At 45.6% G+C, this 20,630-nt stretch overlaps 1 protein-coding gene across 2 annotated transcripts in view; it reads left to right on the plus strand.

The window, feature by feature from the left end:
• Positions 1–20,630, plus strand: part of Pla2g12a (phospholipase A2 group XIIA) — a 27,925-nt gene continuing 7,295 nt past the window's right edge. The window contains exons 1-4 of one of the 2 annotated variants that reach the window (XM_059266226.1): positions 4–268; positions 9,456–9,532; positions 10,841–11,006; positions 15,780–16,706. In XM_059266226.1, coding sequence (XP_059122209.1) covers positions 49–268; positions 9,456–9,532; positions 10,841–11,006; positions 15,780–15,898 — 582 coding nt within the window. In that variant the 5' untranslated portion in view covers positions 4–48 and the 3' untranslated portion in view covers positions 15,899–16,706. Of the gene's footprint in view, positions 269–9,455; positions 9,533–10,840; positions 11,007–15,779; positions 16,707–20,630 lie in introns of those variants that run through there. The other variant, XM_059266227.1, reaches the window with a different exon arrangement.

Below are 20,630 nucleotides of genomic sequence, written 5' to 3' on the forward strand. Positions count from 1 at the left end.
CCGGGGCGCGCGCCGCTGCCCAGCCCGGCCGCCCGGCCGTGCAGATAGATGGTGGCTCCGCGACCACCGTCACCCGCCCGGGGGCCCGCGCTCCTGCTCCTGCTCCTGCTGGCCACCGCGCGAGGCCAGGAACAGGACCAGACCACCGACTGGAGGGCCACGCTCAAGACCATCCGCAACGGCATCCACAAGATCGACACGTACCTCAACGCCGCGCTCGACCTGCTGGGCGGCGAGGACGGGCTCTGCCAGTACAAGTGCAGCGACGGTGCGCCGCCGGGGGCGCGGGGCGGGGAGGGGGGGCGACGGGTGCGGGGCAGGGGGATGGAGGGGCAAGTGAGGGGCAGGGGGATGGAGGGACAAGTGTGGGCCAGGGGTATGAGGGGTACAGGTGCAGGGCGGGTAAATGGGAGGATGGGTGCGGGGCAGGGGGATGGGGGACAGGTACGGGGCAGGGGGATGGAGGGGCAAGTGAGGGGTAGGGGGATGGAGGGACAAGTGCGGGCCAGGGGCATTGGGGGTACAGGTGCGGGCCAAGGGGATGAGAGGATAGGTGCGGGGCAGGGGGATGGAGGGACAAGTGCGGGCCAGGGGGATGGGGGAACAGGTGTCTGGCAGACGTGGACGGGCGTCCTCGGGTGTGGAAAGAATGAGCGGCGCTTGGAGCGTGCTGTCCTTGGGATTGAGCAAGCTGGGAACAAGTGTGAGAGAGAGGTCGCCCGAGTGCGCGCTCTGCACTCTGCTCTCTCCGTTTGCTTCTGGTATTTTTTTCCGCCCGCCCTCCCTCCCCATTTTCTTTTCCAGCAGTTGCACAGAGTTGCCTAAGATGCAGGAACGCTGGAAGTGGAGTGGAACATACTGATTTTAGCGCGGGCGGGCGGGCGGGGACACACACACACACACACACACACACACACACACACACACACACAACCTTGTAATTGAGTCAGCTGAACATATAAAGCCAAACGAGAATTTTAGAGCCATCAGTTGATATTTTGTTATCTTGCAAAGCTAAGGAAAAATAAATTGTCGATTTCTGGTGTACTTGGTTTTTGAGGGAGGTGCGCTGGATTGAAAGAGTTCTGCTAACTTCTAGGAAATAGTGTATTAAAATTTGTAGTTTTGTTTTGGTGTTTGAGTCTCAGGTAGCCCCCACAGACATCAAACTTGGTGTAGCTGAGGCTGGCTTTGAACTCTTGAACTCAGGTGCTGGGATGAGACACCCACCATGTCCGTTTTGTAGCTTTCTTTCCTTGGATATCAGTGGCTTCTCTTCCTTACTCTCTGTCAGTATTGTAGAGTTTTGTTTTGTTTTGTTTTGTTTTTTTGTTTTTGTTTTTGTTTTTGTTTTTTTGCTTACTCCTTTCATCGTTTTAAACTTTCTATTTGAATCCAAGAACTTGCTTTATGGCAGTGTGGATGGTAATAAAATCAGCACTCAAGGCAGGGATTTGGGTGTTTGGGGGTTTTGTTTTTGTTTTGTTGTTGTTGTTTAAATGTTTTTGGGTTTTTTTTAGCATTTGAATTTTTGGAGGGGATGGGGCTTCTGTTTGGAAATTCAAAATGTTAGGATAGAACTTGAGAAATCAAGTTTCTTATGAGATTAGCCAAGGCTACCAGCTGAAAATAATAGGGAAATCCGTGACCTTGGTGAGAAAGTCTGATTGCAGAGTTGGTGATCTTAATAAAAGCCTCTATCCTGTAAAACTGTGATGCTGACTGCAGCCTGTGAGTCTCCAGATAACCTCCACCTTTCCATTCATATAGAAAACAGACCATTGCTTCTAACGATCTTAAAATTGCACCGGCGAGTGCCAGATGTATTTGGGGACTTTGTAAAATGTATTAGGGGACTTCGTGGGTAACAAGGATTAAATGATAACTTTGCTAAGGCAAAAGTTCTAACTTAATTCCTGACCATTTTGCAAATATCAGTCTTGACCACATGTCAGTGGTTGATAGGCCGGGGTTCAGCAGTGGCAGATGAAATCCCTGACCCTGGAGCTTCTGTTCTGGTGGGGAGAAGCAGGCAGTGAGTCCAAGAGCTGTGTGCTCCCTGACCTGTGGGAGCCAGTGCCTCCTTCAATAAACTTTCCCAACCTAAATGGAAGATTGGTGCAGCGGTACTGGGAAGGACTGTGTGAGCTGTTTGCCCTTTAGATAGGATGTTCCGGGACAGAAGAACGTCTCAGAATTGGAAAGTAGCAAGAGTGCTCTGTGACAGTCAGGGAAAGATCACCCCAGGCCGAGGGAGTACACAGGTCTAGGGGACAGGACCATCAGAAGGACAGTCAAGGTGACTCTGAGGTTCCGTCTGTGGCAACGAAAAGATGCAGCTGTTATTTACAGAGACGAGGATGGCTTCAAAGGTACAGTCTTCATAAACAGCTCTGAGTCCCGGGCTGTAGAGGTGTTTCCGCTGAGAACACCTCAAAATGATACTATTCCTCTGAAGGGTTGCTTTAAACTTTCCTTTTCCTCGTCTTCATTTTCTTCAAGTCTCACGACATTTGCCTCCAGGCTCTTAGGTAAGGCAAGAACTGCTGAATGCCGCAAATGTGTGTGCTTGCATGTAACTCCCCTCTCCTGGGAGCTCAGTGTTCGGGACCCTCTTCCCTTCGGGTCCTCTTCCCTCGGGTGGGGAAAGGCCTTAGTGAGTGATGTGAAGTTTTTTGTTTGTTTTTTTTTTTTTTTCCGGTTTTTCGAGGCAGGGTTTCTCTGTGTAGTTTTGCGCCTTTCCTGGAACTCACTTGGTAGCCCAGGCTGGCCTCGAACTCACAGAGATCCGCCTGGCTCTGCCTCCCGAGTGCTGGGATTAAAGGTGTGCGCCACCACCGCCCAGCTGATGTGAAGTTTTTAATGGGAGCAATTTTATGTTTGCCATTTTCCCTTAACTCGTGTGTGTGTGTGTGTGTGTGTGTGTGTGTGTGTGTGTGTGTGATGCATGTGGGTGTTTGGGTGCTGGGCCCATGTGTGCACATGTAGAAACTAAAAGGGAGAATGTTGACGGACTTTTTCCTCTTCACCTTTGTCTCTCTCTGAAAGTGAGGTGCACTTCGCTTTGCCTAGGCTAGCTGGCCAGTGAGCTCCTGGGATCTGCCCCCCAACAGGCAGGCACACACTCCCCCGCCCAGCTGTTTTCCTGGGTGCTAGGGATGGGAACTCAGCTGACTCCAGGTGGCGTAACCACCACCCTTACCACTTGAGCCGGCTTCCCAGCCCGTAGCTTTTTTTCTCTCTGACATCAAAGGGAATGAAGGGAGAACAGTTTCCCATTTCTGTTGAGAGATAAAGGTAAGATAGCTGTTTCTAGAATTTTGAGTAAGTTGCTCATTCCTCTGGTGATATATGTGCTAACAGGAGCCTCTGAGTGCTGTACTGAGAATTAAGCATCAGTGGAGGTGAGGAAGCCAGAATAGAGCTAGGCTGCTGTGTGCAAGGGTCCAGACAAAAGGTTGTGGTGATTTTGTCTAAGCTGGTAGGAGATGGAGTGATGAGAGAGTTGAATTGAGGGGTAATTTGAAGGAAGAACCTAAAGGATTTGCTGTTGGCTTGGCAGTGATTGTGACTAAGGCAGGAAATGATAGCAGAGGTAATGGAGGAGAGGTGGAGGGGAATACTGGAGTCATGTCCTTGCACACCTGAAAAGTGTAGTTTCTAGTGTGCAAAGGGAGAGGCTGGCCAGGAGCAGGCAGCCTCCCCTGTTCATAGGGTGGAGGTGGGATGTGGGCGCACACGGTGTGTGCGTGGGTTCCGATTGGGAAGAAGGAATGAAGCCATCAGCTTCTAGAAGTCCTAAGAACGATGCCAGGAGACCTGAGGGAACTAGGAAATGGTTGGCCTCGGAGGAGAGAGTTACTCTCAGGGCCACATGGAGATGAATGGTTTAAGTCTCCAGTGTTTAGCAGGCTGGGAGTCCCCGCTGTACGTCCCACAAACCCAGTGTAAGATCTTTGTGTGACCCAGTTACCTCCTCTAAGACTCCCACCTGCTTCATTTTCTTTCAGTGAAATGAGTGTGTCTGTTTGAGAGCATGTATATCAACTTTGGAAAAAATAATGTGGGGGCGGGGGAGGGGGGAGAGAGAATGGTAAGTTTCTCAGTTTCTGTAAATACTTGGGTTTTGGCTGCATGGGGAGATGAGGAAACATTAAGAAGTCCACCACTTAGGTCAGCGGTTCCCAACCTTCCTAATGCTGTGACCCTTTAATACAGTTCCTCATGTTGTGTGACCCCCAGCCATACAATTATTTTGTGCTACTTCATAACTGTAATTTTGCTACTCTTTTTAATCATAATGTATATATGGAATGTGCAGGGTGGTCTTAGATGACCCCTGTGAAAGGGTCGTTTGACCCCAGAGGGGTCGTGACCCACAGGTTGAGAATCACTGGCTTATGTCAGAAGGTACAAGTCATGAATGGCCTTCCCATGCAGTTCTACTCTTGGGTCTAGTTCTTCCTCCCATTTCCTTCTTAGTCTTCTATATCTGTGTGAAATCCGGAGAGCGTGGCCACAGCACATCATGACGTAGTGGCTTGACTCTTACTGTGGTCCTTCCATTAATGAGCTTCTGTTACTTTGTAAAAGCTGGTAACGGCAGAAACGTTAAAAGTCTTAATGTTCAGCATCTCTTAACACCACTTACAACAATATTTTAAGTGATAGTACTTGACTCCATATATATTTTATTTTATGTGTGTGAGTGTTTTGCCTGTGTGTATGCATGCTCGCCACATGCATGTAGTGCCTTCAGAGACCAGCAGAGGGCATCGACCCTGGAGCTGGAGTTAGGGGCCGTTGTGAGCCTCTATATGGGTGCTAGGAACCAAATCTGAGTCCTCTGCAAGAGAAGCAAGTGTACTTAACTGCTGAGCCAACCCTCCAGGCCTCATGAATCAATTCCGTTTTTAATAAGTAGCTTTCTGTATAATTTGTTCTAAATAATTATTTTTTAAATGTAACCTTATTTATCATGTGTCCGTGTAATTTTATTGGGGGGGGGGTCGGAGAGAGAGGGAGAGCGAGAGAAAGACTGTACACATGAACATGCCGTGGTGTACGTGTGGAGGTCGGAGGACAGCCTTTGGGACTGGCTCTCTCCGTTCACTGTGTGATCTAGGGGTCAAACTCAGGTCGTCAGGTTTGAAGAGGAAGGGGCTTTCGCTTGCTGAGCCGTCTTTCAAGCTTTGAAATATTTTTTTTTTTTCTTTTTGGCTTTTCGAGACAGGGTTTCTCTGTGTAGCTTTGCGCCTTTCCTGGAACTCACTTGGTAGCCCAGGCTGGCCTCGAACTCACAGAGATCCGCCTGGCTCTGCCTCCCGAGTGCTGGGATTAAAGGCGTGCGCCACCACCGCCCGGCTGAAATTATATTTTAATATAAGGTGAATTTAGAACTTTACAACACTGAACTGTTTGAGCAAAATAGCTCCCTCTAATGTCCGTGGTGGGTCTATTTCTCCGTTCCATTGAAAAAAAAAAAAAGGAAGTTTTAGTTTTGGCAGAGTATTTCCCATTATTTTCATCTGGTAATTTCTTGGGCACTCATTACACGCTAGGCATCTTCTAGGAAAGGAGGACAAAGCAGTTTTCATAGAAACTGTTCTGCTAATTTGGCTCAGAAGCATTAGAAAGAAAAGCCACCAACCTTGGTGTGCACAGCAGATACAGAAGCCAAGATGCTATTTTCGATGGGGTGAGCTGGGAAGGCTGTGAGAGAAACGAGTTAGTTAGTCTCTAAAGAGACTCTAGACTAACCAAACACACATGCACATGCCCCTTTCGTGCGGATGTTAGGGAGTCAGCCCCAGCGTTTATTCCGGTGTTCTTTTCTCACTCAGTGTTATCCACTTCCCTGTGCAGGAAGCACTTGCGTGTGTGAGGTGGCGACGCTACACCGTCACATTCTCGTTTCGCCCATGAAGTTTCTCTGCTGTCTCTGCTCCCCGCTCTGCTGTGGCTCCAGAGTGGGCGTGTTTGTTCGGGACTTTTTCCTAACTTCATTTGCTTCTGACCAGCCTCTTGCTCAACAGGAATGATCTCTTATGAAGAAAGTGTGTACGTGTATTGGTGGAATACTTGCATGCCTGTGTTAGGTCACTGCCCCTACAGTCATCAAGATGTCAGGAAGCATTTCTACAGATGGGGACTGGAGAGAAATTAGATAAGGCACAAAGAGAGGCAAAGATAGAAGCAGTGTTGTATGAACAGGAAGAGAAATGCATTCCCAGTTCTAAAAGGAAAAACAATAGACGGTTAAGAGGCCATCAGAACCCTTCAATTACCTTCTTTTTTTTTTTTTTTCCTTTGTATCAGCTGTCTGCGGGTGGTGATGTTTGGACATGAATGGTGCCAGATGTCTGTGGACTTGTAGGTGGGAAGGGGAATGTACATGTCATCTGGACAAGTAGAAACATAGGACAAGCTGTCATTTCAAATGCTAAGTGCACCCTGTTTTCCTGGCAGTTTTTTAGGTGATGTGTTTCTGAATTTAAAACAATTGTTAACCTGGAAAAACTGTATCTAGTAAATGCCCTCTTTTCCGATTTGAACACACTATAGTGTATTTGTAGTGCTTTTAAAAGGATTATTAATATAGAGTTCCAGATACCTGACTCTCCCCTCAAATAAAAAAAAAAGAAATAAAAGATTATTAATAGTCTGACTCGTTAACTAGTGTACATCTCTAGAGCAGTGGTTCTCAACCTTCCTAACACTGCGACCCTTTAATGCAGTTCCTCATGTTGTAGTGACCCCCAACCATAATATTATTTCATTGCTACTTCCTATCTGTAAATTTGCACTGTTATGAGTCATAATGTAAGTATCTGATACGCAGACCATCTGATATGTGACCCTGTGAAAGGATTGTTAACCACAGGGGGTTGCAGCCCACAGCTTGAGAACCGCTGCTCCAGAGACCTTTTAGCATTGAAACCACTCGCTGTTAAAACCCGTTCAAGAGAAAGCTTTCTACTGATGTTTAAGGAACTGGAGTGTGTTTCCCAGGAACTTTGCCAATTTAGCCTTTCTTCCTGCTATGGTTTGAGTATGGCTTGGCCCCTCCAAAACCGAAATTTCGTCTCCATTGAAAGGTGCAGTCGGAAGAGATGAAAACTTTACGAGAGGCAGAGGACTCTGTCCTCATGGATTGATTAGTCTGTGTCTACTTATGGATCGATGGGGTTATCTTGTGACTGAGTGTGCAGTAAAAGCCTCTTTGGCTGGTTTCTCCCACGCTGGTCTCTAGTCATGTGATGCTCTGCCCTCTCAGAAGATGAAGCCAGAAAGAAGACCATAGCTAGCTGCAGCTCCTGAACTTTGGACCCGAAGTGTGAGCCAAAACAAACCTCCTTTAAAAAATTACCTCGGCTATTTTGATATTAGCAGCAGGAAATAGCCTGGGCTGGGGGTGTAGCCTGGGCTAGAACACTGGCTTCACATTCGCAAGGCCCTGAGTTCAGTCAGTCCCCAGCACTAAAAAAATAAACCAGACAGAGAGAGAGAGAGAGAGAGAGAGAGAGAGAGAGAGAGAGAGAGAGAGAGAGAGAAACTAAGGCTTTAAACCATAGATAAAAATGTGTAGTTTCTCACGATAGTCCCCTGGGAAAGTAAACTAGCAAACACTTGACTTAAGCAAAGTCTCAACTGGCTGAGTGGTCTCCCCAAAGGTTTGGATTAATAACATCATAACTGCTTCTAGAGAGGGTTCATCTATAGCAAGATGCTGCTGGCCTCAGTCCAGATTAATATCTATGGCTCAAGTGTATGACTCCAGGCCATACTAGGCAAATACCTCCAGATAAAAAGTTCACTGAACAGTGGTGGGTGAAACAATGCTGGACGACTAAGTAAAGCCAACAGAAATTCTGTAACTGGTCGAAAAAATTAATTACAGAAATTGTGAAGTTCTACAAGTAGATATTTACTTATGTTTTGATTTTATTTATTTATTTATTTATTTATTTATTTATTTTTTTTTTTTTTGGCGACAGGGTCTCTATGTAGCCCTGGCTGTCCTGGAACTCTCGATGTAAACCTGGCTGGCCTTGAACTCAGCGAAATCCTCCAGCCTCTGCCTCCCTAGTGCTGAGATTAAAGGTGTGCACTACCCCACCCAGCTAGGAGTAGATATTTTTAAAGCTCAATTTTAGGAAGTACTTTTTAAAAAATTGCTATCATTTGATAGTTTAGCCCTGAGATATCGCTTCCATAAGCCGTGTTAAAATGATTGTTCTGTCGCCTCAAAAAGGGTCCATCATATAAAATGGCATTAGGTGTGGGGTGCCACATTTTACAGTTTATTCACTCGTGTGTGTGATGTACGTATATGGGTGCATGCATTCCACGGTGTGCATGTGGAGGTCAAGAGGACCACTCATGGTAATCTGTTCTCTTTGTCATGTGGGTTGTGGGGGGATTGAACTCAGGTAGTTAAGCTGGGTAACATATTTTACCAGCTAAGCTATCTTGGTGGCCCCTGGCTGCCACCTTTCAAAGAGATATAACAAGCTAGATGTGGTCAGTCTTTGGAGGCCAGTGAATGAAGTCCCAGGAAACTTAAAAGACTGAAAAGTAAACAGCAATAGTATTTATTAATTCACAATGAATATTAGTTGCCATAGGATTACTCTGCTAAGTCTACCCAGTGTTCATTGATTCGACCATTTGTCAACAAGTATTCATTGAGAATGTAATTACATGCCAGAAACTGTGCTAGGCATGTACAATAGAAAAAGTCCTGCCTCCGGTTTACATTTCAGAATGAAGAAACCAATAGTAAATGAAGTAGGCAGATTAATGACATGTGTGTTAGAAATCATACAAGTCAAAAGTATCACCAGGAAAAGCCACGCTGAAATGTGAATGTTAGTCTGCTTGGGCTACTGTGACAAAATGCCATAAACTGGGTTGGTTATGAAATTATTAGATTATCATGGCATAACCTCATCTTTCTTAGATTAGGCTCTAGCTAAGCCCCTGATAGTTGATGGCTATATAGCTTTTTTTGTGCAATGAAAGATTTGTTGGAGGTTAGGAAGATACAGCGCATGCCCTACAGGCTTTTACCCACAAAACTCAAGTACTAGATGTGCAGGAGGACAGGCTGTGTTGATCTTTCACACGTGATGTCGTATCGTGTGCACCTTTGAGATCTCCAGCGGTCCAGGATAAGCTATTGCATGTTTTGACCATGTATGCTTATAAATAGTAATTACCTTCATGAATGCTGCACATTTGCATATGCTCTGCATTCTTCACAAGAGAACTAAAAATAATTCCACAATCAATCATTCTAATATTCATCAAAATAAATACATCATTATTTGTTTTGTCCAACTAAATATTGAACATCCTTAAGGCTAGTCAAGCACCTTGTTTACCTTTATAAATATGTATTTTATTTCTTCCATATTTTAAACTAAATATGACATCATTTGTATTTCACATAGGATCGAAGCCTTTTCCACGATACGGATACAAACCGTCCCCACCAAATGGATGTGGCTCTCCATTGTTCGGTGTTCATGTAAATACTTCTTTTTTCCCTTTGATAAGTTTTGTGACTGTTAGTCTAATATTTTTAGTAATACAAGACTTAAGTGTGCCTGTCTTCAGGCTCATAAATAATTTTTGATTTCTGTAATGATTGTGTTTATTATTGTTTTCTAATAAAACACATTTAACGATTAAACAATACTAAATGGGTTTAAAATAATGATTTATTTTATCTTGTATAGATGTCACAGAAATCATATTTTCTAAGTATCACAAACATAACTTAAAATTTTCAAGTGCAAAGTGATACTGCTTAGGGAGACCAAAGTAGATTAGGTACTCTTTCTCTATAAAGCAAGGGCTGATGGGGGTGGCAGTGGGGTTACTATAGCAGCTGTTCCTGGGGAGACTAGACAAGCCAGTGGCCACAGGCGGAGGTGTGTGAGGGTTGTGTAAGTTAATTGAAATAACTGAAGATAAATTATAAATTTAAAGTGATGGTTCCTCTAGAAAACGGAAAAATGATTAACGTTAAAAAACAAACCACCATTTGAGTTGTAGGCAGTTAAGACTTTTATGCACCATTTCACAGAAAGTACATTTCTTTGGCGGGGGAGACACAAAATACTTTGAAATATCCTAAGATCGTAACTGTTTAGGCCCTAGAGAAGTCTGTTAATGTGCTTAGGCTTACTTGTTTTTTTTAAAGCTATGCCTTGGGTCTAGGGAGAGATGGCTCAGTGATAAGAGTGCGTCTGTGCAGGCATGAGGACCTGAGTTTGAATCCCCCACACCAACATTTGTACAAGCCAGGCATGCCACATGTGCCTGTGACCCTGATGTTGAGGGATGGGGACAGGCAGATCCTGGGAGCTCTTTAGATAATCTGTAACCAAAACAGTGATTTTTGGGTTCAGTGAGAGACTGTGTCTCAGGGTAGTGAGTCAGACAGCCATAGAGGAAGGCATTCCACGTCCTCAGGCTGCCCTCCTGTGGCCACTGTTCCTCACACACAGACTCCCCACACAAATAAGTAAGGGAAGAAAGTTAGTTAGTTGTGTGTTGTGTTTGGGATAGTTGAAAGTTGTGAGAGTTACTGACAGTTAGCTCTCACACTGCGAAAATGGAGAGGAGTGTGGTGTGGCTGAAACAGTTACGTGGCTAAGAATGGGCGAGGAGACTCGGGAGATTATAACGCAGGAAGCATTCACAGGTAGACGTGGGTCTGGGGCCTGTCTACCGCAGTTGCCGTTTACTCAGTGAAGTCCATTTGAACGCGTTCCCAATGCCGCGAGGTTCGCATCTCACTGACTGTCGCCCATGGCACTGCGTCCCACAGCTGAACATCGGCATCCCTTCCCTGACCAAGTGCTGCAACCAGCATGACAGATGCTACGAGACCTGTGGCCGGAGCAAGAACGACTGTGACGAGGAGTTCCAGTACTGCCTCTCTAAGATCTGCCGTGACGTGCAGAAGACCCTAGGCCTTGCTCAGCACGTGCAGGGTAAGGACGGGCCTGCCGGCCGGGAGTCAAGTGTTTTTAAAGATTTATTTATTTATTATGTATACAGAAGAGGGCGCCAGATCTCATTACAGATGGTTGTGAGCCACCATGTGGGTGCTGGGAATTGAACTCAGGACCTCTGGAAGAGCAGTCAGTGCTCTTAACCTCTGAGCCATCTCTCCAGTCCTCGGGTGTTTTTCATACTGCAGTGAACACACCTTCAGCATAGAAGCGTACCAAAGGAGCCTGTGCACAGTCTTTAGCTGTTACGATACAGCCTCTTCAGTTGCCTGGAGCGAGGAGCTAGCCCATCATTTTGTAATCTGAAATTATATACAGCTACGAAAGCAGTGTTCAGAAAACTCGGAGGAGTATCTGAGGCAGGGAAGGGAAGAGTTCATCTCCCTTGTGCCCTGGACTATATGTCTAATCGTTCAGAAACTAAACACTGAGGCCTTGAAGCAAGCTGGGATGCTGTACTAAAGTGTAATAGATTGAAGGTGGTTAAAGGCAACAGAAATGTATTGTCGTGGTTCAGGAGGCTAGGGAGTACAAGCTGAGGGCATGAGCAGTCACTGTCTATCAAGGTTTCTGGTCTGGGCTCGGAGGCCACACCTTCCGGTTGTACGGTGCCTGGGGGAAGGGACAGAGCAGCCCTCTGGGATCCTGTTTCCTTTGCCTGCACTCTGGTTCGTGTTGCATGTGCTGGGATTACACTGAGGATCTGCTAGGCAGGCCCTCTCCTCCTGAGCTGTGTCCTAAAGGAATACCTTTTTTTTTTTTTTTAAAGATTTATTTATTTATTATGTATACAACATGTATGACTGCAGGCCAGAAGAAGGCACCAGATCTCATTACAGATGGTTGTGAGCTACCATGTGGGTGCTGGGAATTGAACTCAGGACCTCTGGAAGAACAGTCAGTGCTCTTAACCTCTGAGCCATCTCTCTAGCCCAGGAGTACCTTTTTTAATGTGACCAATCCATTTATGAGTGTACTGCCCTCATGACTAATCACTTCCCATTACTTCCCAAAGTCCTGACTAGCTTAATTCCTTTACCTTGGAGGCTGAGGCTTCAACAAACAATTCTTAGAGGAACATAGACTGAAGCATTTCCTTATATTGTTCTATTATTAAATAAACTCGGGAGTTAGATATCGGGGTAAAAACCTGATTGAGCAGAGAAGAGACCTCCTCTCTCTTTCCCTGATCCAAAGGGCTATGAATCCTTTAAAGCCCCTCCCTACTACTTCCTGTGTCTCTCTATCTGTATCCTGGGTCCTCCAAAACCTCTATGGCCAATTCTGGTCAACTAGTCACTAACTCCACCCTCTGATTCAAAGTAAACTTTATTGTCAGCCTCAGAGTGTTAATGCAAACAAATATCCCTCAACAATAGACATTCGCAGCACCAGGGAATTTAAGAGTGCAGTACAATAGGGGCAGCAGTGGCGCACGCCTTTAATCCCAGCACTCAGGAGGCAGAGGCAGGCGGATCTCTGTGAGTTCAAGGCCAGCCTGACCTACAGAGTGAATTATAGGACAGGAACAAAAACTACACAGAGAAACCCTGTCTCGAAAAACACAACAACAAAAAAAAGGGGAGTACTGCTCATGTGTCCGTAATCCCAGAACTCAGGAGGCTGCATGTTGCATGGCCTTTCCTGGGGGTGTGTAAAGAAACATCTGTTCATACTAGATAGGGCACCAATAACAGACCAAGGAAACAATTCTATTAGAGTCCATTGTGAACTCACTTGAGCAGTGAGTTCACTGAGGTCACTTACAGGAGCACAGGTAACTCAGAAGCAGCACATCACTGGACGTTCCACTCTAGCACGGGTGATGAGGACGTGGGAATGCGGCTTCATTAGGGTCCCAACCTGCAATCCACCTTCCTCCTCCTGTGTACACTTGCATCCTTAGGACCAAGTTGGGATGCACATGGAAAAGGTGACTGGAGTCTCAGGGAGGGAATGTTGACAGCCCCTCTGCTATTACCACAGACTAGCTAAACTATGGTTTATTTATGGTCATGACCGTGGTGCCAAGGCATTCTGTGGGTCCCCACAGCAGTCTCTGCTCCATGATGACTGACGGTCAGGTTGGGTCAGGTCCAGAGAAAGTAGCTTCACTACAGCACTCCACCCTTTCTTTAGCTCTTACATTCTTTCTGCTCTTTCTTGTCCCTTTCTGCCCACCCCCCCTTTTTTTGTGATATTCCCTAAGCCTTGGAGAGGTGAGAGGTAGAGGTAGGTAGGTGTGTAAGAAAGAGAGAGAGAGAGAGAGAGAGAGAGAGAGAGAGAGAGAGAGAGAGAGAGAGTGTGTGTGTGTGTGTGTGTGTGTGTTTGCATGCATGTGGGCCATTCTTTTCTGAGCAATGGATCTCTATGCCATGACAACAGATACTTACCCTCAGTGTTTAACCAGTTATGAGATAAGCCATACTCACTGTAAAAATAAACCTTCCTCCATGAACGAAACAGACAGCAGCAACAATCTGTGGGCATCAACAAGAATGAACATTTATTTAACTGGCAATTTAACGAAACAGTAGTAATGCTTGTCACAGTGCAGCCTGCGATTTCCCCAGGGTTCTGCCTTGACTTCCATACCAAACGTGTTTCCTGTGTATAGCAGGCCTTAAATCCGATCAGAAAGCAGTCGGTGTACCCGTAACTGGTGTTCCATAGTGCGTCAGTGGGCACTTCTTGCTTGGCATGTTGATAGCATAGAGGGCCATGCCAAGGCAGAACAGCTTTTGACAATACTTCCCTAACAAGCTGTCGTATTCCGGCCTACAAATGTTAGCCTTCGGGGAGAGGCTTCCAGATCGCTCCCAACCCTGTGTCATCATGTCCTCTAACCCCGGGGACTTACTGTCCAGTTATGGTGTGGGCCAAACACAGTGGCAGCAGAAAGGATTCCATCCAAGTCTGTGGTAAACCCGTACATTTATTGTGTGACTTACAGGGACGTGGGTGACTGTTGTACCTACAGTAGTCCGTGCTACCTAGAGTAGACAACGACTCACAGAAGCTGCGTTTGCTGGAGTCCCAACCTCCAGTCAGCCTTGTCATAGCTGACCTGAAATGTCTGTGGGAATACACATCACTGTTCAAATATGAACATTTATAAAACTCTCCACTGTAAAGCCAAAGGATGTACTATACACTAAAGTCAGAAGTAGGAAAGAAAACTAACATTTTTATGCATTTTCCTTAAAATATTGTGCTAGCTAATGTATTCATGTTTTCTTTTGATGCTCACAAAAACCCCAAGTGCAGGACAGGATCCCTGTATCTGTCAGAGAAGGACAGCGAGGCCAGGAACTTGTCCCGTGTAAGCCCTTGACTTACTGTCTGACTGACTCTGTCTGATCTGGAGCCCATGCTCTGTCTGTTGGTGGCTGCTCTAGACAGCCCCATGCTGTAGCTCCTATTCTGAAATCCCAGGAAAAACTGTCCAGGAAGGGGCCTCTGCCTCAGGTGAAGCCTGAATTGACTCCTCCACCCACTGGCCTGCTTTTGGCTACAGTAACAAACTGAAGTGTACGTGGATAGATTTCTTGTTTTCTTACCTCAAAAGGACAGAGAAGTGGAGCCAAGTGTTTGTCTCCTGAGATGCCTCGCAGTTCAGTCTGCGTTTCTCTGGTTGATTGTGCTCTGTAATAATGGTGCAGTCTTTTGGAGAACTTTACAAAGGATGAGTTTTAAATATCCAATTTTTTTTTTTTTTTTTTTTTGTCGGAGCTGAGGACCGAACCCAGGGCCTTGTGCTTGCTAGGCAAGCACTCTACCACTGAGCTAAATCCCCAACCCCAAAGGATGAGTTTTAGAGCAGGATTCTTCCTTCATATGAATATTTGAAAAAGGTTGTTTTGGCTGCTGAACGCTATTGTGGTTTAGCTCTGTGAATGTAGCATGTCTGAGGTTTCTTAGAATAGGAAAGGTAAGTTGATGACTTTCTTATAGTCTTAAAAATTTTTACACCTACCAGGAGAAACTATTTTGGATTCCCATGAGCATCCACCCTGAAGCCAAATTTTAGAATTAGTCAAAGAAATAGAATGGCTACCATTTAGTATGAGCATCTGCAATGAATGTGATCGGTTCTTAGAAGCCACTGGTCATAGTGACGTCTTGAGGTTTCTGAGATTTTTTTATTTGCTTGTTTTAAAATTTTTGTATTAAATTTGTGTGTGTACGCACGCATGCACATGCACATAGACCACAGCCCACATGTGGAGGTCACAGGGCACAGCTCCTGGGGTTGGTTCTCACCTAGTGCCTTCTTCCAGAGTCATGGCGCTAGCCTGGGGGTTTCTCTTTAAAGCTTCCTTCTAAGATTGAGAGGACAGCATGTGCTTCTTAACATGTCAGAGGCCCCAGCCTCGCCCTCCAGCAGCAACCCCAGCAGAGCCTCCCTTACCATGTAAACTCTACAGTTGGCAGACATCTTTATTGTGATGACATTTCCCAGCTGAAAGGAATACTAACACCGATGACCCAATTGGTGTCTCATAAAGATTATTGCCCACAAAAAATTGTTGTGAACGATGGAGATGGAGCATGCGTTCATATGTTTATGAAAAGAGACTGAAATGGAATCTGGAGGGTGTGCTGCTGGTGTGAGGGACTGGGATGGCTTTGGCCTGCCACATGTTTGAGGGCCCGCTGAGGGGTGTGAGCCTGTGCTGCAGCAGGAGCAGAGGTGGGAACGGAGCAGCGCTGACGCTTGCCCGGCAGTGATGACGTATCTCTACTCCGCAGCGTGTGAAACGACGGTGGAGCTCCTGTTTGACAGCGTCCTACATTTGGGCTGCAAGCCATACCTGGACAGCCAGCGAGCCGCGTGCTGGTGCCGTTACGAGGAAAAATCGGATCTGTAAGGAAGTCGGGGACGCCTGATGAGCGACGAGAGTGGAGGACAGTTAAAGGACTGCCTGAAGCGGCCTTACTTCTGTGATGGGTCATTTTAAGACCTTCCTAGACTGTGTTTTGATTTGAAAACCTCCGAGTGGAAAGGGGTGGGGGGCGGGAAGAAGTGGAGAGAAGAGCGTGCTCGGGACTGGGGGTTCGTAGAGAAGCAAGCATACTTGCCTTCATGGGTGTTGCCGTCTCGGTGGCTCCCCCAAAAACAGGAAGGAAAGCTTGGAGACTGTGTGACTAGGTTTTCATAGAGGTACTTAACAATAAAAATGAGAGCAGATGTAAAATTCGTTGTAAGGACTTTCCAACATTATTTTGAAATATAGGACAATCTTCCCTTAGAAGTACTATTTACTTTGAAATTTGAAATGTGCACTCACGCAGAGAGGAAGGAACTGCTGTTTCTCTAGAGCCTTCTGAGATAGGATATATTGTGTTGGTCCAGCAACAAAGCCTCTCAGTGTGCATCGCTTGCTTGTACAGTTGGAACCCTGGCCGGTATCTCTCTTCAGGGACAACCCAGGACACCTAAGTATTGTGATGTGAACAATATTCAGAGACCTGGCACTTCCATTTCACAAAGTAAATGTCATCTTTTCCTAGCAGTCCTAGAAAAGATGGGTTTAATGAGGCAGATCAGAGCACTATATGCTGTTGGGTTTGATGTTTGTTCCCCAATACCCATTCCTCGTCTTAGATTCTGGAGTATTTTTAAAAGATTGACCTTTTACTAATAATGGAGATCTCAATAAAAGTTATTCTTGATAATGTTTTCTTCTTATTTCTTGAGTGTTTTCATGTCTCTAATTGTGGAATCAAAGAGGATAGGAAAGGCCAAGTAGAAAGAACTGTCTTCTATGGACCTCTTACTTACACTGAAATTAACTGGTGTGCGAGCAGACCCCAGGAAACCTTGGCTGTCTCTTAAAATGTCCACAAATATTGGAAATGTTTTAATGGCCTCAGAATGTTCAGCTATACTGGCCACTGGCTGCTGATTCTCCCCATCCCAGACACCAAACCATGTGTATCTTTTAAGTAACACGTAACTGGAATTCGAAGGTCCACTGCTTGGAACGTCAGGAGAGAACACAGTGCTGTGTGGTTCTGTAAGTCATTCCAGGTGGCCCTGGTGGAAGGAACGGCCTTCTGAAGAAGGCTGCGTTCTCCCTGCCCTGATGGAGTCTTCTCTCAAAGGTGAGATGATGGCACTCACCTTGATGAGGGATGTGTTCGCTATCAGACAAAGCAAGGGTGTGCCTTGGGGCCAAGTGAGCAAACCGGGCTCCAGTAAAAATGCATGGGGCCCTGAACTGACACTCTTAGGAGGGGAATGAAACAGGCAAGAGTCTTTCTACACACACTGTATTGCGTTGTTCCAAAGTCACAGACATTAACTGCAGTATATGTATATATATTGAAATGGGCTATAGTGAGTGAGGAGTGAAGTAACTCTTGCAGTTTGCTGTTTTTTCTACACTTTTATTCTGCAAAACCATCCAGGTCCCTAAGTAACAATGAATGAGTGTAACCAATGTATATAAAAACAGTAGGCACTTTTTAGTATCTACTTTTATAGTTTTATAGTATAACTTATATGCTATATATATATCCAATATATATACTTTTATAGTATAACAATGTATATAAAAATAGTAGGTACTTTTTTTTAAAGGCAGTAGGGCTGGATAGGTTGCTCAGCAGTTAAGAGCGCCAATTGATCTTTCAGAGGACACAGGTTCAGTTCCCAGCACCCACATGGCAGCCCACGACCATCTGTAACTCCAGTTCCAAGGGATCTACCTCTTCTGACTTCTATAGGCACGAGGCATGCAAGAGATACACAGACTTTCATACATATAAAATAAATCTAAAACTTTAAATAAAAATTTAAAAGTAATAGATGCTAACATATACCAGTGAATGAAAAGAAAAAAGAAATAAAGAGGAAGGGCATGGCTGCTCCTGGTATGGTGGAGGAGGAAGTTTATTATAGATAAAAGGGAGAGCAGAGTCAGAGGCAGGGACATCTGGGAGAGTCCAGAGTGGACATGACCCTGAGCCATGTGAGGAGAGTGGGGAGGGGAGAGCCAGGAAAGTAAAAGGTAGATGTAAGGGCCAGGTAACCAAAATGGATGGATTATATAGAGAAGGGCAGCTGGGGGAAGGAAGCCCAGCCCAATACCTGGGCTGGAGAAGTTTAGGGTTGGGGGAGGGTATACCAGCCATCCTCTGAAACAGGTAGGGATCGAGGGATGATGGGAGAACCTGGTGGCCAGGTCTGTTTGCTTTGTTAAATAGGCACCTCAGATAACCGTTTGTCCCAGGCTTGAGACCTAGTAATAAGTAGTCTTACTTCTGTGTGCTAGCTATAGTGATACTATTCTTTCTGATTTTAGATTACTTGTTTCTTAAATTTTATTTATTTATTTAGGTGTATGGATGTTTTGTCTCCATGGATGTCTGTGTACCACGTGCATGCCTGGTGTCTGCAGAAGCCAGAAGAGGGCTGGCAGTTCCCTTGAAACTGGAGTTACAGACCATGGTGGGTGGCCATATGGGTGCTGGGAATTGAACCTGGGATCCTCTGGAAAATCATCCAGTACTCTTAACCACTGAGCCTTGAAAGATACTACTGATATGAAATAAATAATCCAGGGGCTGGAGAAATGGCTCAGTGGTTAAGAATGTCCCCCATTGATTTCTCTCAGAACTCCGTCATAGAGAGGATGTCTGTCCTAGGTCACTGCTTCTGGGTCTGATGAGAATATGAACGTAGAGACTTGTGGCAGATCAAAGTGGCTCCTGTCATCGCCCACAGAGGCAGGGACAGGAAGAGGCTGAGGACAAGACACACCCTTCGAGGGTCTGTCTCTGATTTCTGGTAGGGGAGCTCCACCTTCCACAACTTTCCATCAAATTCCCATAGTTCATTCAGTTGTGAACTGACCTGGGTATAGGGCCATTGATCCAGGTAGCAGCACCCTTATGATCTCACTCCTTAGCAGCACCAGCAGGTGGGAGATAAGCTTCCGTACAAGCCTTTGGAGGACATTCTGGATCCAACTGTAATGCACATTTTCTTAAGCAGACCAGTCAGAATCCTAGAAGTTTAGTGTTTATGTGATTTCTGTAAGGGAAACAAATTAGAAAGTTGGTAGAATTAGCACTGAAAACTGACCAAAATTTGATTTTCTAGTGATTTAGACTATATTCCCTGTGTTTCATTCCTAGGGTGGGTAACAAGCTAAGCCTTTGGTATAATACCTCTCTAACAGTGAGTCGTCTTCAGGGATGGGATAGCCCATCTGTCAGTTACCTTTTGGTCTCTATTATAGCTGGCTTATCTTACTAAATGTTCACTTTTTTGTCTTCTTCCTTCCACAGGGAAGGAGGGAGCTTGCTAAGGTTCCATCTAGTGATTGTCTTGTAGGAACCTGCATCCAACTCACTGACATGGGCTTCAGCCACTTATCACGACTAGTGCTTGCTTTACAAGTCTAAAATGATGCATCTATGATTTTTAAATAAACTGTTACAGTTGGGATAGAAACCCAGGCTAATGTGTTTGAACACTTGGTCGCCAGCTACTGGACCTGTTTGGGAGACTGTGGAATCTTTGGAAGGCAGGACTATTAACTGGAGGAAGTGAGTGTGCTAAAGTGACTGAGCCTTTAGCACAGTCCCCCAGGCCTGCTTCTGCCTCAGTCTCTGTCTACTTCCTGACCACTCACAACACCACTGATAGGAATTGCTTCTGCTTCAGTACCTTCCCCTGGTGAATGCAGGGGATCATCAGGGCCACCATAAACCCATCCTTCCCTTGGAGGATGCAGGGGATCATCAGGACCACCATAAACCCATCCTTCCCCTGGAGGATGCAGGGGATCATCAGGACCACCATAAACCCATCCTTCCCCTGGAGGATGCAGGGGATCATCAGGACCACCATAAATCCATCCTTCCCTTGGAGGATGCAAGAGATCATCAGGACCACCATAAACCCATCCATCCTTCCCCTGGAGGATGCAGGGGATCATCAGGACCACCGTAAACTCATCCTCCATCACCGTGCTTCTTTTGGGTACTTTTATCACAGGGATTAGGAAAGTGGCTAATTCCTGAATTCACAAATTCAAGACCAGCCTGAGTTATATGGGGAGATCATGTATCCATAGGGAAAAAATACAATATTTTGAGATAATAAAGTACTTAGCAAAAAAAAATCCCTTTTATCTGCTCCTTTCAAATAAGTCGAAGGTCAGCAGTCGTGGGTCTGCTCCTGTGTGGTGAGATATAAGTGCATTGTCAGTACTCAGACAAACGAGGAGAGCCATACCCAAAGCACAGGCAGTCCTGGGAGGCAGACAAGCTATTCCAACCAGTAAGTCATGAAGGCTAATGTCGAAACCCTGAAGCTCTGTGCTAGGTGTAGGCAGCTGGGCTGGGGAATGAGGAAACCTAAATAAGGAAAAATAGGCCACACCTGCTTTCTCCAAAGAGGGAGCTTTCCCCTTGAAAAACAGGGTTCTGAGTACTTGGCAGGTGTAATTGTTGTCACAACCACTGCTGGAGAAAGAGGTTGATATGCCGTGTCCTAATGGCAGAGGATGGTACTGGGACAGTGACTATTACTAAGGCCAAGCCTCTTCACTTGCCACTCAAAAGGGGCCCAGTGAATTGCGGACAAGT

Source organism: Peromyscus eremicus, chromosome 6 (assembly GCF_949786415.1).
Source record: "Peromyscus eremicus chromosome 6, PerEre_H2_v1, whole genome shotgun sequence".
In the NCBI taxonomy this organism is placed as follows: Eukaryota; Metazoa; Chordata; class Mammalia; order Rodentia; family Cricetidae; genus Peromyscus; species Peromyscus eremicus.